We start from the raw sequence: 21,679 nt of genomic DNA on the forward strand, positions 1-21,679 counted from the left end.
AAGAGAAACATGCCCCTTTATGTTTCCTCCTAACCATTCGTGCATTTTTATTTATTTTTTGAGCAAGAGGGACAAAAGCCCCCCTCAAGAATAAATTAAAACGAGCGTGGAAAAACAGTTGACATTACATCAGCCATAACAATCACAGAAATAAAGGGAAAAACATAGTCATAAACTCTCAGATTCTAAGAATAGAGACCTTCCATGGTTGCCCAGTAGATCTGCAACTTGGTTCGCTTATGTCAAAACATTAGTCCACTCCAAGACATCGCCTGAGGCAACAAACGACTCTGGATATTCCTGACAAAGCTAAAACACGGGTGGTAACTTTCAGCAGATTGATAGTAGTTTGGGAGTCAGACTCAACCAAAAACTTCTTCAATCCCCAACTCCAAGCAATGTTAACTCCAACATAGATTGCCCATAATTCTGCTTGTAACACTGAGCAATACCCAATATTGGCAACAAAGGAGAAAATCTCATTACCCAAATGGTTTCCAAGAACACCCTCTGCTGCAGATTTCCTTTATTTCATCCAAATTGTCGGAGATATCATAATTCAACTTGAATTGATCATGGGGAGGAAGCAGCGAGACACCTTGGAAAATAAAATCGTTTTCGTTCTGCTAGATTAAATCCAGGGACATCACAAATATATGGTACCAACATCTACCATTTACCATTGAATCATCACGTAAATTATACTTACCGATCCTAACTAAGCATTGGTTTGGAACAACTGAAAGAGAGAATATCAAAATGGAAGGGGACAAGTTTCTTTTTAGACATTCCTCTTATAAACATTTTTATTAAACAATAGCCCTTAAAAACACTCTTATCAGATTAGTTATTGTAATTTATACAGAAAGAGGATAATATAAGATTTTTACGATCACAATACGAAAAATTAAACTCGATGTTTTAACTTTTATAACAGCACCATCAATTGCGTGGATCAACTAACACAAAATTATTTAGTTTAACCATAAGTTTTGAATTGAATCTTAAGAATGTAATTATATTAAATATTCGGAGGAAAAACTTTATTATTCATATTAGTCTTATCTCACTGATATGCATTTGTGAAAAATGTGCACAAAATTCTTAATGTTTATAACTTTAGATTTAATGTTTTTCAACGAGAGTGAAGTAGGTATACAATAGGCAAGAAATACATGTAATCGAATGTGACAAAAAGAAAACCTAAATAAAAAGCACTAAAAGGAGAACAATTTATGAGTTAATTCATGAATCTCAAATCTCCTAACCAAGTTGAGTCTCTTTCACAAAATCAATTTGTTTAAGTAAAGATGAAGATGTTGGTCCCCTAAGTGAGTAAAGATGCAATAGATATTTGTACATTTATCCTAACACTTAATTGCACGTTTGAAACAATCATGTCATGTTTGATCTGAAGTAACAAAATGTAGCTTATGCATCATTCATCTATTTTGATGTGATTTTGTTATCTCAATGTGGATCTGAAAGCGTTTACAAGCACTTGTAAGTCAATATGTGAATTAAAAGAGTAATAATTTATAAAGAATGTCTACTTGGTGGTACATGACATGTCTTTTTTTTAATAACTTGAAAGAATTGGATGTGGGTGAGCCACTACTCCCATATGAAAATACACTCACGAGATCAAATTGATAAGACAATCTCTATAATTGTTGAATATTTTAGAATCTTTTAATGCAAATAACACGAGTAAGGTGACTTAAATTCTATGCATTGGGACATTTAAAGTTACCATAGAGTGCATATTAGTAGGTTTGTGATGGATCTTCAACATGAGGAATTAAGTATGAATAATCATTTTGAATTATATTTTTAGATTGAATTAAACGACAAATGACCAATTTCGTTCATGAAAGTACTAGATATGGTTAGTTTAGTCTTTAAAAATAATAAAATGACAAAAAAAAGTTCTTAAAAGTTCTATTACTATCACTTTAGTCTTTAAATTTAATTATGTATTGTCATTTTAGTCTCCAAAACATGAACTTTGGATTAAAATGAGTGACAAATTATATTTTTAGACCTAATTCAATTTCTTAGATGATTTTTATTTTATTGATTTAACTTGTAAAAGTAAAAATATATCTTATTTTTTTAGATGATAAGTTATTAAAAATAAAATTTAAATATTAAAATTGTCCTCGAGAGTTCAGGAGAAAAAAAATAGACTTAGTGTTTTATGATTAAATTAATTTTTTTCATTTAATTTATTATTTAGGTTCAATAAATTGAGTCAATAAATCAAATTTTAATCTAATTCTACTATTTAAATTGAGTCAATAAATCAAATTTTATGAAAATTTAAAACTATCCCAAATTTCCTAATTTAGACGAGAGAATAAATTAAATCAATTTTAAAATTCAGAAAATAAACTTAAATCCGAAAACACAGAGTACGAAATTAAACTTAAATAAATTAGACGAAAAAAAAAACTAATTTAATCATTACTTCATAAGATTTCATTATTAGTCCTCTAAGTTTCATATATTAGAGCAGTGTCCAGAGGTTGAAGACGACGAAAAGGAGGAGCATTATCAATAGCGTCATAACACACCTCTGCAATTGGATCCGCCACAAATCGAAGAGCATAAATGGCGTTGAAGTTGCAAATTTAGAGATCTGAACATTAATCATAATCACCATCACTGTTCATGCTCTTCTGGTTGCGCTGATTCTCACCAATGGACAAGTCAAGTGCTCTGGAGTACATCAACCAGATGTTCCCCAACGGTACGCCACAAATCACAATCTCACTCGCAATCACAATCAAAAGCGTTTCTAATCGAAACTTTAACTTCTCTCAATTGTGCGTGTTGTTACGCAGAGGTGTCTCTTTCTGGCGTGGAACCGCTGATGCAGAAAATCCAGAACGAGATTCGCACAGTCGATGCCGGAATTCTCGCCGCCGTTCGCCAACAGGTGCTAAAATCTCTTCAATTAGCGTCCAATGATTCCATCGATTTTGTTTTGTTCCGTCAATTTCGCGCTCTCATGCCACCGATTCTCTGATTTCAGAGCAACTCAGGAACTAAGGCGAAGGAGGATCTCGCTGCTGCCACACGCGCCGTCGAGGTATGGCACGTGTGAAGTAGTTTATACTGTTTATTTTCCTGCTTCTACGTTTTGAACCTTTGTGTTGCGTTGCATGCGTTTTATCTGCACATTCCCTTGGTAAATGCAGGAACTTATGTATAAGATCCGAGAGATAAAAACTAAAGCGGTTCAGAGTGAAACAATGGTTCAAGAAATATGCCGTGACATTAAGAAACTTGACTTTGCCAAGAAGCATATAACTACCACAATTACTGCACTTCACCGGCTTACAATGCTGGGTAAATCTTTCTTTTCCACCTTTTATTTGGTAAAAAAAAGAAATGTTTATTGATTTATTTGTGGTACTTAAGCTTGCTTGGTTTACAATTTAAGAAATTGAACTTTATAAAAGTGTGGTTAGTTAGACATGTTAATCAATTTGAGCTAGTGTAGTTCTTTTGGTGAAACAAGTAGATATTGTGTATTTCTGTTTATTTATGATGTTGTCCTCTTGTGGAATATAGCAGTCAAATTGCGAATGTGCAAAATCTGTGAATTACAGAAAAAATGCTGACTTCTGAGTGTTTTTATGTGACTATAGAGGGCGTGGGTATGATTAAATTTATAGTCCTGCAAGAGATAGTTTTCAATCATATAACCAAATTTCCTTATACTGTTATAGGTCATTTTACATTAATTTTCCATAAAATAGTATAACCCCCATAATCAATTGCAACAAACAACTCCCAAGTAATGGTTGCAACTTGCAACTAGTATTTCTGTGTTACTAACTTCAGAACTGAATAAACCATTATACTATTTTTCTTATCCAAACATTTGACTTACAAATTCAAAATGGTGCATCTATTCTATAGGTTTGTTGCACACTTTATAGATTTTTTGATGCATAGACATTTTTTTAATGTTTTACTTCAACAAGCTTACCTATTATATGGCAGTCTCTGCTGTTGAACAGCTTCAAGTCATGGCTTCAAAACGTCAATATAGAGAGGCAGCTGCGCAGCTGGAGGTATCCAGTCTATCTTTACAGCATTTTTGTACAACTGTTGTTTACTGAATTGGTGTGGTGTGTCTGCATGTGTTTTTTGTAAAAAGAAGATCTATTATGGTTTTAATTATTATTAGTGCATGGCTTAATGTTTCTTAATGCATTGTGTGCATTGGTGTGATTAACTGATGACATTTATGATTATTGTGCTAATTTGTGATGTATTTTGTATTGGAGTTTTTAATTGTGGTTTTATTATTAGTTATTTAGCAGTCTATGACTACACCATTTTGTTATATTGATCATACCTTATCTTAATTACCATTGTGATTGGAAATTTATTTTCCATTTTCAGTTATAGTTGATTCTTAAGTTTGAGTTGTTTGTCCTAGTTGTTTGAGACTTTCAGTTGCCTGTGCAAAGCATTCAATCTGACTCTAAGGGTTTTAACTTTCAAGTTTTATCATTGATCTTGAATAATAATATTTTGATTGTTTTTGCATATCTTTCCTTGTTTCCTCTTCCCATACTACATCAATTTGGTATTAGATTATTCTTGTTCTAAATCTAGCCCAATTGGGAAGAGAGGGAAATTAGTTCACTAAAGAAATTTTAATGGATCATTGATTGAGTCAGATGGCATATTTCATTTTGCATTGAAGAGGAAATGTAGTTACTGTGATTTATGTGAAGTCATCTTTATCAAGCATGTATTTGCTTCAACTTATTTTAAAGAAATAATTGCTTATTTTTTTGCCAGCTTCCTGAAAGAGATTTTGAATAAAGAAGCTCTTAGAATGTGGGTTTGGATCTAACTCAATCCCAAAAGTTAACTCAAAGGGTGAGGGTTGTCCCTCACTTATATATTCTATCTTGGCTTTATTTCTAGCCGATGTGGGACTTGGATTTTTTCCAATACACCCCCTCATGCCCAACACTTTTGGGCTTGGTGCATAGATAATATGGTGGGTGGCCCGTTTAATGGATCTAGAATAGGTTCTGATACCATCTTAGAAAGTGGGTTTTCCCCAAACCCACATTCTAAAAGAAGCAAAGCAATTATTTCTCCGGAAAAAGTTTTCCTAAACATGCTGCAAAGTGAAAACACTTGCTCGAAAGCACACAATATACTTTAGAGGTCTACTTCAGTTGTATTTGTTTCTTTGTATCTGATCATGGTTTATGAATTCCTTACTTTTCATCCATCTCATGTAGAAGGATATGCTTATTGTTTTAATTAACTAATCTATAAAACTCAACTTGTTTTTGTTTGATCTATCAATTACTGATACTGCCATCTTGTAATTCAGGCAGTGAACCAGTTATGTAGTCACTTTGAGGCCTATAGGGATATTCCGAAGATCATAGAACTGAGGGAGAAGTTTAAGAATATCAAGCAAATACTCAAGTCACATGTGTTTTCTGATTTTTCTAGGTATATATTGTTACTGATTTCCATCTTCTGCTCTGTTTGTAAATCTCTATGGGCACTACAATGTGAGCTGGATATACAATGTTCATTTTTTTGCTTCACTAGATATACAATGTTCATTTAGAATGCTTGTCTAAATTTGTTTCTTGTATAATGTTTTATGACATGTTATTAACCTCACTAGATATAGAAGCTGTTTGGTTCCAAAAAGGGTATGTGTAACTGGCTTCCTCAATTTTCTGTTTTTGTCTCAGCTTAGGTACTGGAAAGGAGACAGAAGAAACTAATTTGCTACAGCAGTTGTCTGATGCCTGCCTGGTTGTTGATGCATTAGAGCCTTCTGTAAGGGAAGAATTGGTAAATAATTTCTGCAATAGGGAGCTTACATCGTATGAGCAAATTTTTGAAGGAGCTGGTATGCTTGATTTATCTGGAACATTTTTGTGTTAATTTATACGTAGAGTTCTTGCCAAATGTCTGTATATTTGGTTTTTATTTACTTTTTACATCTTTTAGAACTTGCAAAGTTGGATAAAACTGAACGAAGATATGCATGGATTAAGCGCCGAATGAGATCAAATGAAGAAATTTGGAAAATTTTTCCTTCTTCATGGCATGTTTCATATCGTCTCTGTATCCTATTTTGCAAGAAGACAAGGTATGGTGCTTATTTGTTTATACACCTTAATATATATAACACTGGATCTTTCACACTTCTCCATTAAAAGAAATCATGGCCATTGTAAAACATGATTACTTCTAGTTTGTTGCGAAATGACCTTTTAATTTATTGAATATGAATAATTTTATTACTGCAGTTTGGAATGTTACTTGGACTTCATTTCCCCATCTGTCTGATTTTAAATTTCCAAAATCAAATTTAATCAAATACAAAAATTTTCGGATGTTTTTTTTTTTGTCTATTTTGTATATTGTATGGTTTTGCAAAAAGATGTGATGGAATTAAGCATTTTACAGAATATTGTCTTTTCATATGTAGTAAACTTTGTTCAGGGTTATTACATACAAAAATATTGTTGTGTTTATGATACTTGTCTCTACAGGAAACAACTAGAGGACATTCTTGCTAATCTAAAGGAAAAGCCAGATGTTGGGACCTTGTTATTGGTAAGCCATTAAATAATGAAATACTGACAATGCTGTTCTGATAGTTACTTCACATGTTTTGCAGCTACACTTGTCACTATTTTCCCTTTCCCAGGGCTTTTAATTACTAAATAACTGTAGATTTTTTTTTGTTATTTCATAAATGGTAACTGTGCATAAGTTGTCAATCTTGTATTTAGGTTGAAAATACTTAGATTTTGTGTTTTTCAGTGTTTCATCTGTTAATTACTTGCAGGCTTTACAAAGAACTTTAGAGTTTGAGGATGAATTGGCTGAGAAATTTGGGGGAGGCACTCAAAACAGAGAGATTGGGAATGAGATTGAAGAAATAGGTAAAGGGAATAATTCTAGTAGTAGTGCCTTGGATATCCGGAAGAAGTATGAAAAAAAGCTTGCTGCACATCAAGGAGGTGACAGTGAAGTATGTATATAAATTGCTGAGGTTGACAGTACTTATTCATAAGCTTTTTTTTTAATCTTTTCAAAATTGTAGTTATAAAATGACCATCATGTTTTATTTTTGTATATATAGGAAAAGGATGGAAGTAAAGATTTGGCAGTGCCTGGAGCTGGGGTATGGTCTCATTTAACTATTTTCTAATACATACAACTGATTTTATAGATTAAATACATGTATGTATTTACCATTATGGTCTCTGAGGTGTTGTCATGATGATATAAATGCTTTAGGGATTAACCTTTTTGGTTTCTCTTCCTGTGATATTTTTATCTGATGTGGTTCTTTATCCATTAATTTGAAGTTTAGTTTGTCTTCCTGTGTGATACATGCTTAGTAATTTTGTAACCCCCCCCCCAAAAAAAAATAGATGTGCTACATTATGATATTACTTTACTTTATTGGCTCCTATTTTTCCTTCTAAATTGAAACCCAGAAAAAGTTGTGGACTATTTTTTTTTTTTTATTTCACAAATTTAGTTCTTTCAATCCTAAGTTCAAGCTTATGTGGCAACTCTTGTTGAACAGTTTCCTCTCAGTTACTTTTTATTTATTTTCATATTTATCAAAGTGCAAAAGATGGAAGTAAAAGATTCCAAATGAGAAATAAGGTTGATGTAAAAATAAATCACTTATCTCTTGGTATTTTCTATATTGTTTGTTTATGGTTATTGCTTTCATAGAGGTTTCTCATTTTATTCCTATTGGCTTGTTTCATTGAGATAGACCTGACAAATGCTTGGGTTGTTTGGACAGTTCAACTTCCGTGGAATTGTTTCATCTTGCTTTGAACCTCACTTAACTGTGTATGTAGAATTGGAAGAGAAAACACTAATGGAAAGTCTGGAGAAACTTGTTCAGGTAATTTTTGTGTAACCTTTTAGGTATGTGCTCTGTGATTTACTTCTGATTTTTTTCATATTGATTAAACGTTTCATCCACTATAGGAAGAGACATGGGATATTGAGGATGGAAGCCAGAGTAATGTTTTATCCAGTAGCATGCAGGTGAGTTCCTTGGTCTCTTTATAGTTTGTTACAGAGCAGAGTAACTTGTTTCTCTTATCAAAATGACCTGTTTTGGATATTGAATCTAAAGAATTTTTGAAATGATTGAAGTTTTATAGGGGATTTCCCCCCCAAGCAAAATGAAGGAATTTCAAGTAACACCTAAAATAAAGGAATTTCAAGTGACACAAAATGAAATTTGCATATGATGGAAATTAAATTACTTCATCTAAATACAGAATTTGAAAGAAAATTGAATTACTTTATCCAAACAAAGTATTTTAAAAATGAAAGGAATTTAACACGAAGCTGCTGACGCCGAGTCGGCTCCTATGCCGCTAGCTATGCCCTGCTTGGTCCCCCAGCACGGTGGAGGTCCTGTAGCGCGTCATGAAATTGAAGTAACTTAATTTTGTGCATTTTAAATTCCTTAATATTTTGAATTCCCTTATCCAAACACCTCCTTAATCTTTTTCTCCATTTTATACAATCAGTTTTTCTTATGCTTTGTGTTTACTTGGTTGCTTTTTGTCATGCTACATAGTTGTTTCTTATAATCAAGAGAAGCTTGAAGAGATGCAGTGCTTTAACAAAGAACCAGACACTGTACAATCTGTTGAAGGTAAACTCCTTAATTATTAAATTTAATATTTCTACTTTTTATAAGAAGTGATAATGCATATAAGCTTTTAATTTCATTTCCCCCTTTTTCTTTATCCTTTATTTGGTAGTTGTTTTGAATCATGTATCCAAATCGTGGATGATTGCTCATAATGTCCATTGAATTTAAAATATGATTTCTTGCTATTGTCTTTGTCAACTTATGTACTTGTACCACATGAACTGCTTATTAATGGATTAAAAATCATTGCTTAAATAAAATTGAAGGGTTCCATCCAATGCTATTATGCGCTTGTGCTAATTCAAGTATGAGAATTCTTTGTACTCTGCTAAAGATGGGTGGCCTTTAACTCAATTCATGGGACACAGAAGTAACGACACTTTATTAAAAGAAAATTTTCACTTAGATAATAGTTGAATTGCTTTATCCAAATTGGTATGAAAATTTTCACTAGAAGAGTTACTCTTGGTGTAAGTTGATCCCTCCTCTAGTTATAAATTAGCTGCTGCTGCTCATTTATCATGAAACAGAACAATAGGCATTTTTTCAGTCTGTCTTGTAATATCATTAGTCCTGGCAATGCTATATTATTTTAATCCATCTTCTTTTAATCAAGCTTAACAAGGTAGTGGTGTTTCTGACATTTCAGTTTGATTAGAAGTTATTTTCTTTTATTGTTGTGATGTTGTTAATGTTCTGGATGTTCAGAGTGTTTCTTTGCAGATAAAGAACTTAAATGTACTGATGAGAGTTTGGTTTCTTTGTTGATTTTTGCTTTTGTTCATTTGTTTAGGATAATATATTATTTTCCTCCTATATATTTTATATCTTCTTTTAATCAAGTTTCTCCCCTTTTAAAATAAGAGCAAGAGAACAAAAAAAGGTGTTAATTCTCTGGTCTCTGAAGGATGGGTCATGGCGGGGTCATGGCTGATTTCAGGTTAAGCTGCATGTTTTTTATGCAGAAATGTTTGATATGATTTAGTGATGACATAAAAATAATTGTTCCACAACTTATTTAAGAGTTGTAGCTTATGTAATGTGTCAAGTGTAGCTGAATGTGGCGGAAGAGTTAAAAATAAAGATATGACATCTTCGGTAGTAGTGTTATAAGTTTTAAAGTATTAAAAAGAATATTATTTAACTATGTGGCTGAAAGAAAACTTCATGAAGTTTATGACTTTATTTATTCCCTTTTAATCTTAGGTTTTTGAAAGAGTTCTTAAAGCGTATGCTACAAAGCTCTTTGCTAGACTCCCAAAGGGGGGCACTGGAATTGTTGCTGCAGCCACAGGCATGGATGGACAAATAAAGGTATCTTTAAAGGGAATTGGTTTTTCATAGTAGTGAGAAGTTACATATTGATGCTGTCAAATTAGCTTTCTTTGTGTGTGTGTGTGTGTTTAATCTTTGGAAATGTTGAACAGACATCTGATAGGGATGAAAGAGTGATCTGTTACATTGTAAATTCAGCTGAATATTGCCACAAAACGGTTAGTTTCTGACATTCTTTATCCAGTTGATATTGAGTAAATGCCCAATTTACTAACTTAGCTTTGTACTTGATAGGCTGGTGAATTGGCTGAAAGTGTTTCTAAAATAATTGACCCTCAATATTCAGATAGGGTGGATATGTCTGAAGTGCAGGTATTAATGCCTTCTCTCTTAGTAGTTAGTAAATAATTTTTTTCTTTTTTCTACGGCTCCCATTCTAACAAAGTTATGCAATTGTACAGGATGAATTCTCAGCCGTTATAACAAAATCATTGGTGACCTTAGTGCATGGCCTGGAAACAAAATTTGACATGGAAATGGCTGCAATGACCCGTGTCCCTTGGGGTTCCCTTGAGAGTGTTGGTGATCAATCAGAGTAAGTTGAATTCCTTAATAAAATTTAGCAAATAATTATCTTTCGTGACAAAGTTCATTAGTTTTGTTAGGAAGCCCCACATTGCCTGCCTCAATTCTATATATGTTGGGCAACTTCACTTAATATCAATTGGTGTTAAGCTGAAATCTAACATGGTATCAGAGCTTATAGTACATCTTGATTCTTGTCTATTCTAGTAGGTTCACCTGTTCTGGCAGACATTTGTGGAGGGGGGTGATAGGAAGTTTCACATCGTCTGCCTCAATTCTCAGGGTGCAGCTTATATATATATTGTGCAACTTCACTTAATGCCTATTGGTGTTAAGCTGAAATATAACAAATTTAACTGTACTATTTTCTTGCAGGTATGTTAATGCCATAAATTTGATCCTGACCACTAGCATTCCTGCACTTGGAAGTCTTCTTTCACCTGTCTACTTTCAGTTCTTTCTGGATAAGGTGATTGACTATAAAGTGGATTAAATACATGAAACTATGGTTTTTGACATCAAAACTGGCATTAAGGACAGTTTCTTTTCTAACTTAATAATTACATGTTTATAATTAATATACATTGATTTTTTTTTTAATTTTTTAAATAACTTTCAGTTGAATATGTCATTCTGTTATTTCATATTTATCTTCAATCATTTCCAAAACATCTTCTGGAGTTTATTCTTGAAGATAACATCTCCTGATAGTTAATTTAATCATCCCTAATAATTCACATGGTGTTGCATTTTTTAAAATCTATCCTCATATTTTAATCTGCAGCTTGCATCATCTCTGGGTCCACGCTTTTATTCTAACATTTTCAAATGCAAGCAAATATCAGAAACTGGAGCTCAACAGGTACTGACTTTTTTTTCTTTTTTTTTTAAATTCCTTTTAGTTACACAAATGGTAAAATCAATGCATTTTTTTTTTGGTTAACCGTCTTATTGATATATCATTGATTTTTTTAGATAATAATCTCTGTTTTTCGAGGAACTCTTGGAACTCCATTTATGATGTTGATAAACTAATGAACTGATTTTTGCAGATGCTATTAGATACCCAAGCTGTAAAGACAATCCTTCTTGAAGTTCCTTCCCTTGGTAGACAGGTGATATTAATTTGTACTCAATAGTTTCTACTGCTTAAATATAACTTGGTACTGCTTAAATATAGTGATAAAAGGGTTTGTTTCCTAGTATTCTAAATACTTGTAAGAAACAATAATGAACTGAACTGACTATCTTGACCAACCAGCTACTTTATGTTCCATATGAACTATATTGCACTGCATTGGTTAAGGATCATCTTCCATCAGTCTAGAATTCATAGGAGCTTGCCCTTGTCAAATAAATTAATAGTGAAAATGACATACTTCTGTATGCATATCTAATTGTCGATCTGTAGTGTGCTTGCCACTGGTTTGTCTCATTACACTAACAGACTGCTTATTTTCTCTGATAGACATCCGGTGCTGCTAGTTATACCAAGTTTGTCAGCCGTGAGATGAGCAAAGCCGAGGCCCTTTTGAAGGTTTGTTGTCCATTTATTAGTAAAATATTTATTAAAATGTAAAAATAATTTAACGTGTTTGGGTTATAGCTTATTTTGTGTTCAGAACATCTTATAATCAAAACCTAATTGAAGGATTTTTCGAAAAGGAAAAGACTTTTACATAATTATCAATCAAACCCAAACATGTAATTATTTCCTTCTGACAAATTTGTGTGATGTCCATGTTTAGGTTATACTTTCTCCGGTTGATTCTGTAGCAGATACTTACCGTGCATTGCTACCTGAGGGTACACCCATGGAATTTCAACGAATCCTGGAGCTTAAGGTTATAATTAGCTATTTCTATCAAAATCTCTAGTTGGTTCATTACTAGTTGTTGCATTATTTGTTTGTTCTCGACCTCTGATTATTGAGATACAGTATGCCAAGGAACTTATTGAATATAAAATAAATTTTTATGGTTAAGTTCATGATTAATAAAATTACTCAGTTCATTGCCATTTGGCTCGTTAATTCAAGCCGAACAGTCATAAGCAAATGTGCCACCCTCTTAAGAAAGGAGTAATGTTCATATTTGCAAACATTAAGGATCTTAGAAAGAAGCACTATGAAGAATCAATTTGTGAAAATTAGTACTAATTCTTAACAAATCTGTTCCTATAGCAGTTCAAGGTTCACTAATTCAATAGCACTTTACATCTTCAGTAAGTAATCTGATAGGAACCCTGGGTATCTCGTTACAGAAAGTGGTAGTAATCCCAATTACAAAGGTAGAATCATACAATGAAAAATGAGAAGATACAAAAGTTCTTCGAGGATTTGTTAGTCTCCCTTACCAAATCTTCCCAACCAAATTCATATTCTTAAACTTCTCTCTTACTCTATCTTTGCTTATATCCTCATTAATTCCCTCCTTTTCTTTCTACTCCGTTAGCCACGTGAGCAAGTTGTTACATGCTGAATTTCCTCACCATGTTTTGTTTGCTGTTTTGGGCGTCCAATCCTTTCTTCTCCCTATTCCATTCCTCCTAGGTACATTCAGTGGTCATCTAAAATAATCCATTTACGAACCTTGCCATAACTCTTATTAGTGTATGGATTATATGCAGATATGGATATAATTGCTGAAGAATTGAGATTGATGAGGAACATGCTATGTCTAAATCCAATAGAAGATGTGTGTGTGTGTGTGTGTGTATATATATATATATATATATAATTCAAAATAACTACAATTAATTAAATTAGTTAATATTCATTAATGGTTGATGCTTTGCTTATGCATGCTAATTATTTTTGGTTTTCGGATGCAATTGAATGCATGGTTTGTAAATTTCTCTTCATGTTTGGAGGATTTATGAGTTGTGTTTTCAGGGTCTGAAAAAAGCCGATCAACAAAGCATTCTTGATGACTTCAACAAACATGGCCCTGAAATTAAGCAAACTCAGATTGCACCTTCAATTGTGCCAGCAGCTCCTCCGGTAGCTCCTGTGGTACCTAGCCCCTCTGCTATTGGACTCATTGCGTCGCGAGAGGATGTCCTTACTAGGGCTGCTGCACTTGGACGAGGAGCTGCCACCACTGGGTTCAAGCGGTTCCTAGCTCTAACTGAAGCTGCCAAAGACAGGAAAGCTGGGCCTTTCCGGAATCTCTTTAATCCATAATGAAGAGAGTGCTACAACCCTAATTTTTTGGCCAGAGCCCATGAGCTTTGAGTTTTTTTTTTTTTTTTATAAAAAATTAGTTTTCTGTCTCTTTTTGCTTTTCTTCTCTTTGATTCTTTATGTAAGTTTAGTATCATGTTTATTGGGTTTCGCTCAATCATCTGACAGCTGTTAATAAAGAGATCTACAAATTTGCATCATTCTTTGTGCAGCTTGTAAGGGATTCTTCTCACGTGTTGCTTTACTACCCCGATTTTCCATGCTTACTTCGCTACTTACTGTTCACACTCATAGTTTAGGATGATATCAACCTAATCAAGGACATTGACTGATGTCCTTCTGATAGTTATTGAAGACTCTTAAAACTGACTTGTATGTGCTACATTGTGAAACTGTTGAATTTTGTGTGATTAATCTTCAAATTTATGCTGGAGGGGGATGTCGGGCTAACAAAGTCTCGATTGGGTTGTCTTCCAAATTTGTTCTCTTTTTCATGTGATGTCGTTTCTTGATTCAAATTGCACTATGTGTCTTTACCAAGTCAGCTAAAAGGTTAAAGAAGACATTTTTTTTGTTGTAAAAAGAACCTTCAACTGTGAGTAGGAATAATGTAGTTTGATCAATGGATCCTTTACATAATAACAGTGGACAGTTTGAAAGCTACGAAGTTAAAAGGCTTGAAGGTGATAGGTTTTCATGGAGAAGAAAAAAAATTGTTCAGTAAGAACACGGGTTAGAGGTAGGGGTGTGCAAAAAAACTGAGTCGGACCAAATCGGATTGTAATTGACCTGACCTGACCTGAATCAGTTGCATACTCGAACTGAGTTGAGAGAAAACACTGCCTTGTTTTATAGTTGGTTTGGTTTGATCCGATCCGTTTCGGCAAAAAAGAACTAGTGACCTGAACTGTCGTGCTCTCTCGATCTCTCTTGTTTCTCACTCTCTCGATCTATGATTGTGAGTTTGTGACCCTTAATCACTCACTACCCTGCGCGCTCTGTGTCGCTCTCGTTTCTCATTTCACTTCACTCTTTGTTCCATTGTACGTGTTGTTGTTTTCTCTCTACTCTGCCTTTGGTAAGTTTCGTTTCCCATAATTTCCCTTTATTTATTTTTGTTTCACAATCACAACTCATACTGTTGTTTTTCTCTTTTTGCCCTAACAATAACAACTTCAACTTTGTTTTGGAATGCAAGGAGTTTGATGAAATGCTTGAGAAAGAGATTGAAATTGAGACGTTCCCCCCCCCCCCCCCCGCCAATTTTTCCTTTATACCCTTTTGTTGTTGTGTTCAGATGCATGTTTCTATGAACTTTAAACATACCATGAGGTGAGGTTTTGCATTTTCATGGAATAAGAGCTTATTTGTGTTGTCATTTGATTAAGATCAGTAAATTAATTCAAACTATGGTCCTTTATATAAAATGATTTTATTACTTCTATGGTGTGAAAAATATGTTTTCTTTGTAATTGTCTGATGATCCCATGCTCTCTATATCCCCTCAAGACAGGTAAGTTAAAATGTTTTTTTTTTCATACCCTTTTGTGTGTTGTGTGCAAATGCATGTTTCTATGAACTTTAAACATGCCAAGAGGTGAGGATATATGTTGGTATAGTGCCATGGAGTAAGAGCTTATTTGTGTTACCATTTTGTTAACATCAGTAAATTAATTCAGAACTATGTTCCTTCGTATAAAATGGTTGATTCTTCCTTGTGGTGATTGTATTTCTTCTATGTCGTGAAATTTTTTTATGTAAGGATTAAGTTAGATTGATCAAGGCTTTGATTGCTTATATATACTAAGGTTGATTAATTTGTAGCGGTGCCATGAAATTAACTCGTTATCATCATATTACCCATTGAACTATGTTGATAGTTTACTCTCTTATGTTGATACAAATGGTTCCTCCACTTATCCCTTACATTTTGATTTATGCTAATTATGCAGTTTGGGTATATTGTATTGACCACCTTGCTAACATCACCATGTGTTTAGATGGAAGATTTAAAAATTTCTAAGAAATTCAAATACACAATATTTTGATTATCTTAATTTAAATTTTTTTCATTTTATAAATATTTTGTTTGGATGAGACAATTCAAATCAAGCCAAACCCATTTCAGAGTTCGGGTTGCACAGACAAGTTCCCTCCCCCACTCATGAGGTTTCTCAGAAGCAATGCTGCCAGCAGAAGCAGCAGAAGGTCCAAATCAAGCCCAATGTTCGTAAGGAAAAAAAAAACACCACTACCATCGAAACCCAAACCCAGGAACCCTCTTCCTCCAAGGTCACGTGCATGGGCCAGGTCTGAGTCAAACGCCCTTCCAAACAAGGCGCCTCCACCAAACGTGACTTAGCTCCCACGCGTTGCCGCTGCCGCTGCTACTGCTGTTGGATCCGAAGCCCCAACAACCACCCCTGCCGCTGCAAACCCCTCTGGCCCAACTTCTTCCGTCGAAAGCCCACCAAGCTCAAACATCACTCCGAGCCCAAGCACAATTTTCACGACGAAGAATCAGAATTACCGTTCCATGAGAGAGTGAATGTCGATAAGGATAGTGATTTGCTTCCAATTCAAGCACGCCCCCGAGAAACACTTTGCTTTTAACTCGCTATAGATCCGCGCCGTACAGATCTTCCTCTTTGGCTAGTAGGTTCTGGAGTTCTCCCGTTAAGGACCAAGAAATGGAGTTTCCAATTCCGAACACGACGGAACAACAACACACTTCCGAGGAACCCCAAACGGAACCCGAATTAGGTTTTCTCAGAGAAAAAATTGCTTCACTCACCGAACAAGAAAAGGTTGAGGAAGTTGAAACAGAGAGAAATTGAAAGACCGAGAGAGAAGAGTGAGTACTGTGGGTCGAAGTTCTCGGAACCTGAGGAAAGACCGAGAGAGATGAGTGAGGACGCGCTAGCACTGGAGAGAGGAGTGAGTACGCACAGAGAGACGGGTGGTACCGATACGGGGAGAAATTGAAATTTTTTTATTTTGAAGAGAATTTCATATTACTCGATTTTTCTTAATTAAATTTTTTTATTAAAATTTCAGATATTCAATTTCCCTTTAGATTATCATCTAAACATTAAATTTAAAATGATGGATATTTAATATCTCATTTAAAATGAATTACTTTGTTAAAAGTATCCATCTAAACTCAGGGTCATGAATCATGAAGAGGCTAGGAGGAAAAAATGTTGGTGGTAAGGTACTGGGCTTCTTCTACTAGTTTAATTTTGATTAAGGATGTGAGGGATTTTTTGAGATTCATCGGTTGTAATGGAGGATAATGCTAGTCCCCTAGTAGTATCAATCATAGCAGGACCTGTTTTGTTATGTTCTTTATTTTGTTTGGAAAACCAAGTTGGTAACTATTAGCTTTCCTACATGTACTGGCGAAGTTGTTTTCAATGGTAAGAACTTTGATTAGAATGTGGGAGCATAGCTATGTTTGAGATGGTGTGGACTAGTTATAGTTTCATATTGCATTTGATAGATTGAATTATGAAATTAGTTGATTTTGGGCATCGGGCTCCTTGTAAATATGGGGATGTGGTATATATGATGTTGTTTGGACTAGTTCATGTCATAATGTCATTCATATCAGATCTCCACGACATGGCATGGGTTTCAATTGTTGCGGCCATAATATCCTTTACATACTCATCTATTGGACTTGGACTTGGCATCACAACAATAATAGGTAAGGTTCATTTTCACAATTGGAATTTAGGTTTTGTTTACTTGTCCATTCAAGCCTTTTGATCATTGAAGCAACACGATGAAGGGGAAAAAACAAGTACTATTATAATAAAACCTAAATGTAGTTGCTGAAAACATATTAAATGCCAAAATATGTGGATATTGGAGTTTGCTAATTCAAAAAAAATAAATTGAAAATCAATACAAAACCAATTTGATTCTTAAAACAATTTTAAACTAGTTTGGAACCAGTTCAGAATCGGTTCGACTCTGAAAACAATTATAAACTGGTTCAAAATCAATTTAGTTTAGAAACTAGTTTAGAATTGATTTTCTAAAATCAATTGAACTAGATCGTAAATCAGTTCGCAATTTCAAGTTAAAAATCAAACTAGTTAAACCAGTTCAAAAATCAATCTGATTTGGTTTTTTTTTTCAAACCGATTTTTGCATAGCCTTAGTCAAAGGGGCTTTAGCAGTTTGTCATTAGAAGAGTTTCATGTTGTCCACCATGCAGCTGAGTGGTCATGTATATAAGCACTCCATTGTTTCAAGTAATGAAGAAGTGTAAAAGCTCATAAAAGAGAGCATGCCTTGTAGAGGAGACTTGGTTTCATAGAATGGTCTTGGAGTTGGAGTAAGAGCATGTTTGAGAATTTTTTACAAAATCATGTTTGAGATAAAAGTAATTTGGTCAATGGATCAAGATTCTTATTTGCATTCATTTTGCTTTTATTTATTGGATTTACATTGGAATGTCATAGTATTTTCAATAACAAATCAAACATGCACTAAGTATGTAAGGCAAGGTAAAAGTTAGACACTTTTCAGTCAAGTATAAGTGGGATTAGGGTGTTGAGGTACATTGCTAAGGTAGTGTTTGGAACCGCTGAAAGTTCAGATGTGAAAGTAATGCAACAATGAATTGGACTGAAAGTACTATAGTTATGTTATTTGAAAAACATGAAATCAGGGTTGAAAGAGATTATAATGATGTGACACTCACATGAACAACTCTTACCTCAAAAATAGATAAAAAAAATCTATAATAGAAAATGGTCAATCCAAATCTGTCATTCCTTTTTTTTTTTTTTTTTACGTGAAATCGTATTAGCCTTTTTCCTATAACGTTAAAATGTTTCTCTCTTTTTTATTAAATCATTAAACACATAATGAATTATGGTGAAAATATTCATTTTCTTTTTTTAAAAAAATAAACCAGGGCATATAATTGGACATAATTAATAGTATGTGTCTTATTTTTATTTTATTACAACATTAATTTAATTTTTTAAAAAACTTTTGTCGAGTAATTTTTTTTCCAAAGTTGGGATAAAATTAAAATTTCATAATTGTTTAATTTTAATTTTTTTCTTTAATTAAATCTTGAGTAAATTACATTCATATTCTCCTGTACTTTTTTCCCAAATTGCACACACTCTTCCCTTCTTGCACCCTCCAAAAACATTCTTATTTGTTTAGTTCACATTATTCTCAAACCTTTTTCTTTTTAAACACTGTTTAATAATTTAACAGATGACTTTTAGGAAAAATTTATGTTTAAAATATCATCATCTTCTTCCTCTTAACTCCATAAAAGACATATATCATTTTCAACCTGAAAATATTTTAACACTCTTTCTTCTCCTTTTTTTTCTAATTGAACGTGAACCCAACTTTTTGTTGGACGTGAACCTACCTTGTGTTAACACCCTTTCTTCTTCTTTTTTTAGTTCAGTTTTTTGTGTGTGTGTTGGATCGTTTGGTTGCTGCATTTTTGTTGGACTATGGTTCCAGCAATGCCTATTGATTGAATATGGTATTTTGTTTCAAAATTTAGTGTTCTGCTTCTGCATTTGTTTTTTTAACTCCTTTCTTTGAAATATTTATTTTTGATGGTTAAGTGTTTGATATAATGTCTCAATCAAGAGCTACAACTTCTTCAAGTATTAAAGGAAAAACTATAATTGCGAAGGTCTATTCACATGGTCAATTATTAATTTGTTATTGAGTATTTAATAACGATGATAGAGGAATTTTGTCTGCTCACATGTTTTAATAGACGCTAGTTAACGACCAAGTTAGCAGAAGGGATTAAAAGTTGGAGTAGAAGTAATATAAAAAGGGTGAGGTATCGGATGCAATTTGAGAAACAATGAAGGGATGAATGTAACAAAAATGTTAAGGTAATTTCATCTGTTCACATATTATTTTAATTAACGTTAGTTAGCAATGTTAATAGAAAGTAGATAGAAGTAATATAAAAAAGAAATAAGTATCATGTATAATTTGAAAAAAATACATAAAATACCAATGTATTTTACTCTTAAATTGTTTATCTATTTTACATTCTCTCTTATTTTTATCAATTAATTTTTTTACCCTTTTCATCCCTCACAATTTTATTCCTTTTCATCTTTTTCCATTCCTCTTTATTAAACACATCGCATCTGTCACCATATTAACATCATGAGCAACATAGGAAACTTGACACTGTTGAGTCTTTCCACTGAGAGTAAAATATTGGATGGCAGATGGTTTTTAGAAATTAACAAGGATAACACTAAAAAAGAAAATCTATTTAATCATACGTTAATTTTATTAACTTATCAAACCAAAGTTAGTACTAATATTTTCAAAAAACTATTTAATCAAACACATCAGATAATTTATATTTCCAGATAAACTAATCAATTAACCTATAAATTATTTCATTATCTTACGAAATACTACTATATATTTAATGGTTCAACTATAATTTCGTAGCAAATGCAGCAACCAAAATAAATGATACCAGAAAATTTCATAAATGCTATTGCTTTTTTTTTATTTATGAATTATGAAGTTACGAGTAATAACTGAATACTAATTTAAATTTTTTAAAACTTATAACTAAAAGGACGACATTATATATTGTATTTTTTTAGTCCAATGTCACTTTAAATTCAAAGACAATCCCATGATGTAACCAGTTGATAACCTATTATTTCATCATTAAACTCTGTACCAAATCTCATTAACTATTTTTCTTTTTGGGTTTTAAGTCCAATATAATCCAACCAATCCCATAAAAATGGATAGCAACAAGCTTGCAATTACAGTCATAAGATAACGTGACAGGAATGGAAAAGTCAAAAGTCAAAAGTCAATTCCTTCTGACATAACCTTCTAGATGTGGGAAGATGAGTGATTTGATTTGGTCCTATGTAATGTTGTAGAAGAAGAATATGCCATTGGTTTATTTTGTTGCATTTGATTTTTGTTGAATTTAAATTCTGTTTTTCTTCTTCTTACGTACAAATGCATCACAAGTTTGCACGCGCTTTGTTGTATTTGAAATCTATGCTCCTATCTGCGTACAAATGCATCACACTGAATTGTTTAGCGCGTGGCCGCGTTGACTGCTAGACGGCTCCAAATACTTTAAGGAAAAAAAATATGCTTAGTCTATGTTTTAGAAGGTGACAAAATTTTCATTTTAAATATTCAGATTTGAGTGCAATAAAAATTACAAGGCGACAAAGTTTTTCTTTTTAATACTTTTTTATTTTAAAATAGAATGCAGCATTCTACTTAAAAACCTTCAAAAATTAATTCCTAATTTAAGATTGTGTTTGACCTTGGGAACGAAAGAAGAAAAATAATATTAAAGAAAATTTTCATATTTTTTTATGAGACTCACATTTTTTATACTTTAATTAAAAAAATTTCTTATATTTTTATCCTCTAAATTAAACATACTCTGAAAAAAATTACATTACTTATTCCTTGGTTGGAATGTTTTAGCTACCAAAATATTATAAGTGGCGGTATGTTTGGGAGTAACTATTTTTATAAAAACAATTACTAATTTCTTAAAATCGATAAACTAAGTAATTATTCTTAATAATTGATTCATCGTACACCTAAAATTAGTAAGTTTTTATCTTGTATTAGTAATAAAAAATTAAAATATACAAAAGCTTGATAAGTCAATTTAAAATGAATTTAGTTAGAATTTTGATATTATGATATTTTTTATTACGTTAATCAATCATCAATTGCTATATTATTAAAAATCATCCATTGGTTACTATTTTAAAGGCCGCAATATAGTGTTATTTCATTAGTAATATAAAAATTTCACATTAATAATATATCAAAATTAAATTTAATTAAAATATACTTATAATATAAAATTATTTTACTTATTTATCACTTTATGTATATAAATTAGA

At 32.7% G+C, this 21,679-nt stretch overlaps 1 protein-coding gene across 1 annotated transcript; it reads left to right on the plus strand.

The window, feature by feature from the left end:
* Window positions 1-2,501: 2,501 nt before the first annotated feature.
* On the plus strand, window positions 2,502-13,998 carry LOC114388205 (vacuolar protein sorting-associated protein 53 A-like). The gene is made up of 24 exons (XM_028348565.1): window positions 2,502-2,752; window positions 2,847-2,941; window positions 3,038-3,094; window positions 3,204-3,354; window positions 4,015-4,085; window positions 5,375-5,499; window positions 5,751-5,911; window positions 6,013-6,154; window positions 6,561-6,624; window positions 6,860-7,045; window positions 7,157-7,198; window positions 7,838-7,942; window positions 8,029-8,088; window positions 8,633-8,710; window positions 9,917-10,024; window positions 10,138-10,203; window positions 10,280-10,357; window positions 10,447-10,580; window positions 10,946-11,039; window positions 11,355-11,432; window positions 11,623-11,685; window positions 12,039-12,107; window positions 12,319-12,414; window positions 13,464-13,998. The coding sequence occupies exons 1-24, from the start codon at window positions 2,704-2,706 to the stop codon at window positions 13,752-13,754; spliced, it is 2,463 nt and encodes an 820-aa protein (XP_028204366.1). The 5' UTR covers window positions 2,502-2,703; the 3' UTR covers window positions 13,755-13,998.
* The last annotated feature ends 7,681 nt before the right edge of the window (window positions 13,999-21,679 follow it).

Source organism: Glycine soja, chromosome 15, assembly GCF_004193775.1.
Source record: "Glycine soja cultivar W05 chromosome 15, ASM419377v2, whole genome shotgun sequence".
Taxonomy (NCBI): Eukaryota; Viridiplantae; Streptophyta; class Magnoliopsida; order Fabales; family Fabaceae; genus Glycine; species Glycine soja.

What these genes read in the sequence shown, in the direction of transcription:
- LOC114388205 (XM_028348565.1), top strand. Translation starts at nt 2,704, where the DNA reads ATGGACAAGTCAAGTGCTCTGGAGTACATCAACCAGATGTTCCCCAAC. An exon ending in ATGTTGGGACCTTGTTATTG is followed by an intron (nt 6,625 to 6,859) that starts GTAAGCCATTAA and finishes AATTACTTGCAG; the next exon opens with GCTTTACAAAGAACTTTAGA. An exon ending in CAGAAACTGGAGCTCAACAG is followed by an intron (nt 11,433 to 11,622) that starts GTACTGACTTTT and finishes TGATTTTTGCAG; the next exon opens with ATGCTATTAGATACCCAAGC.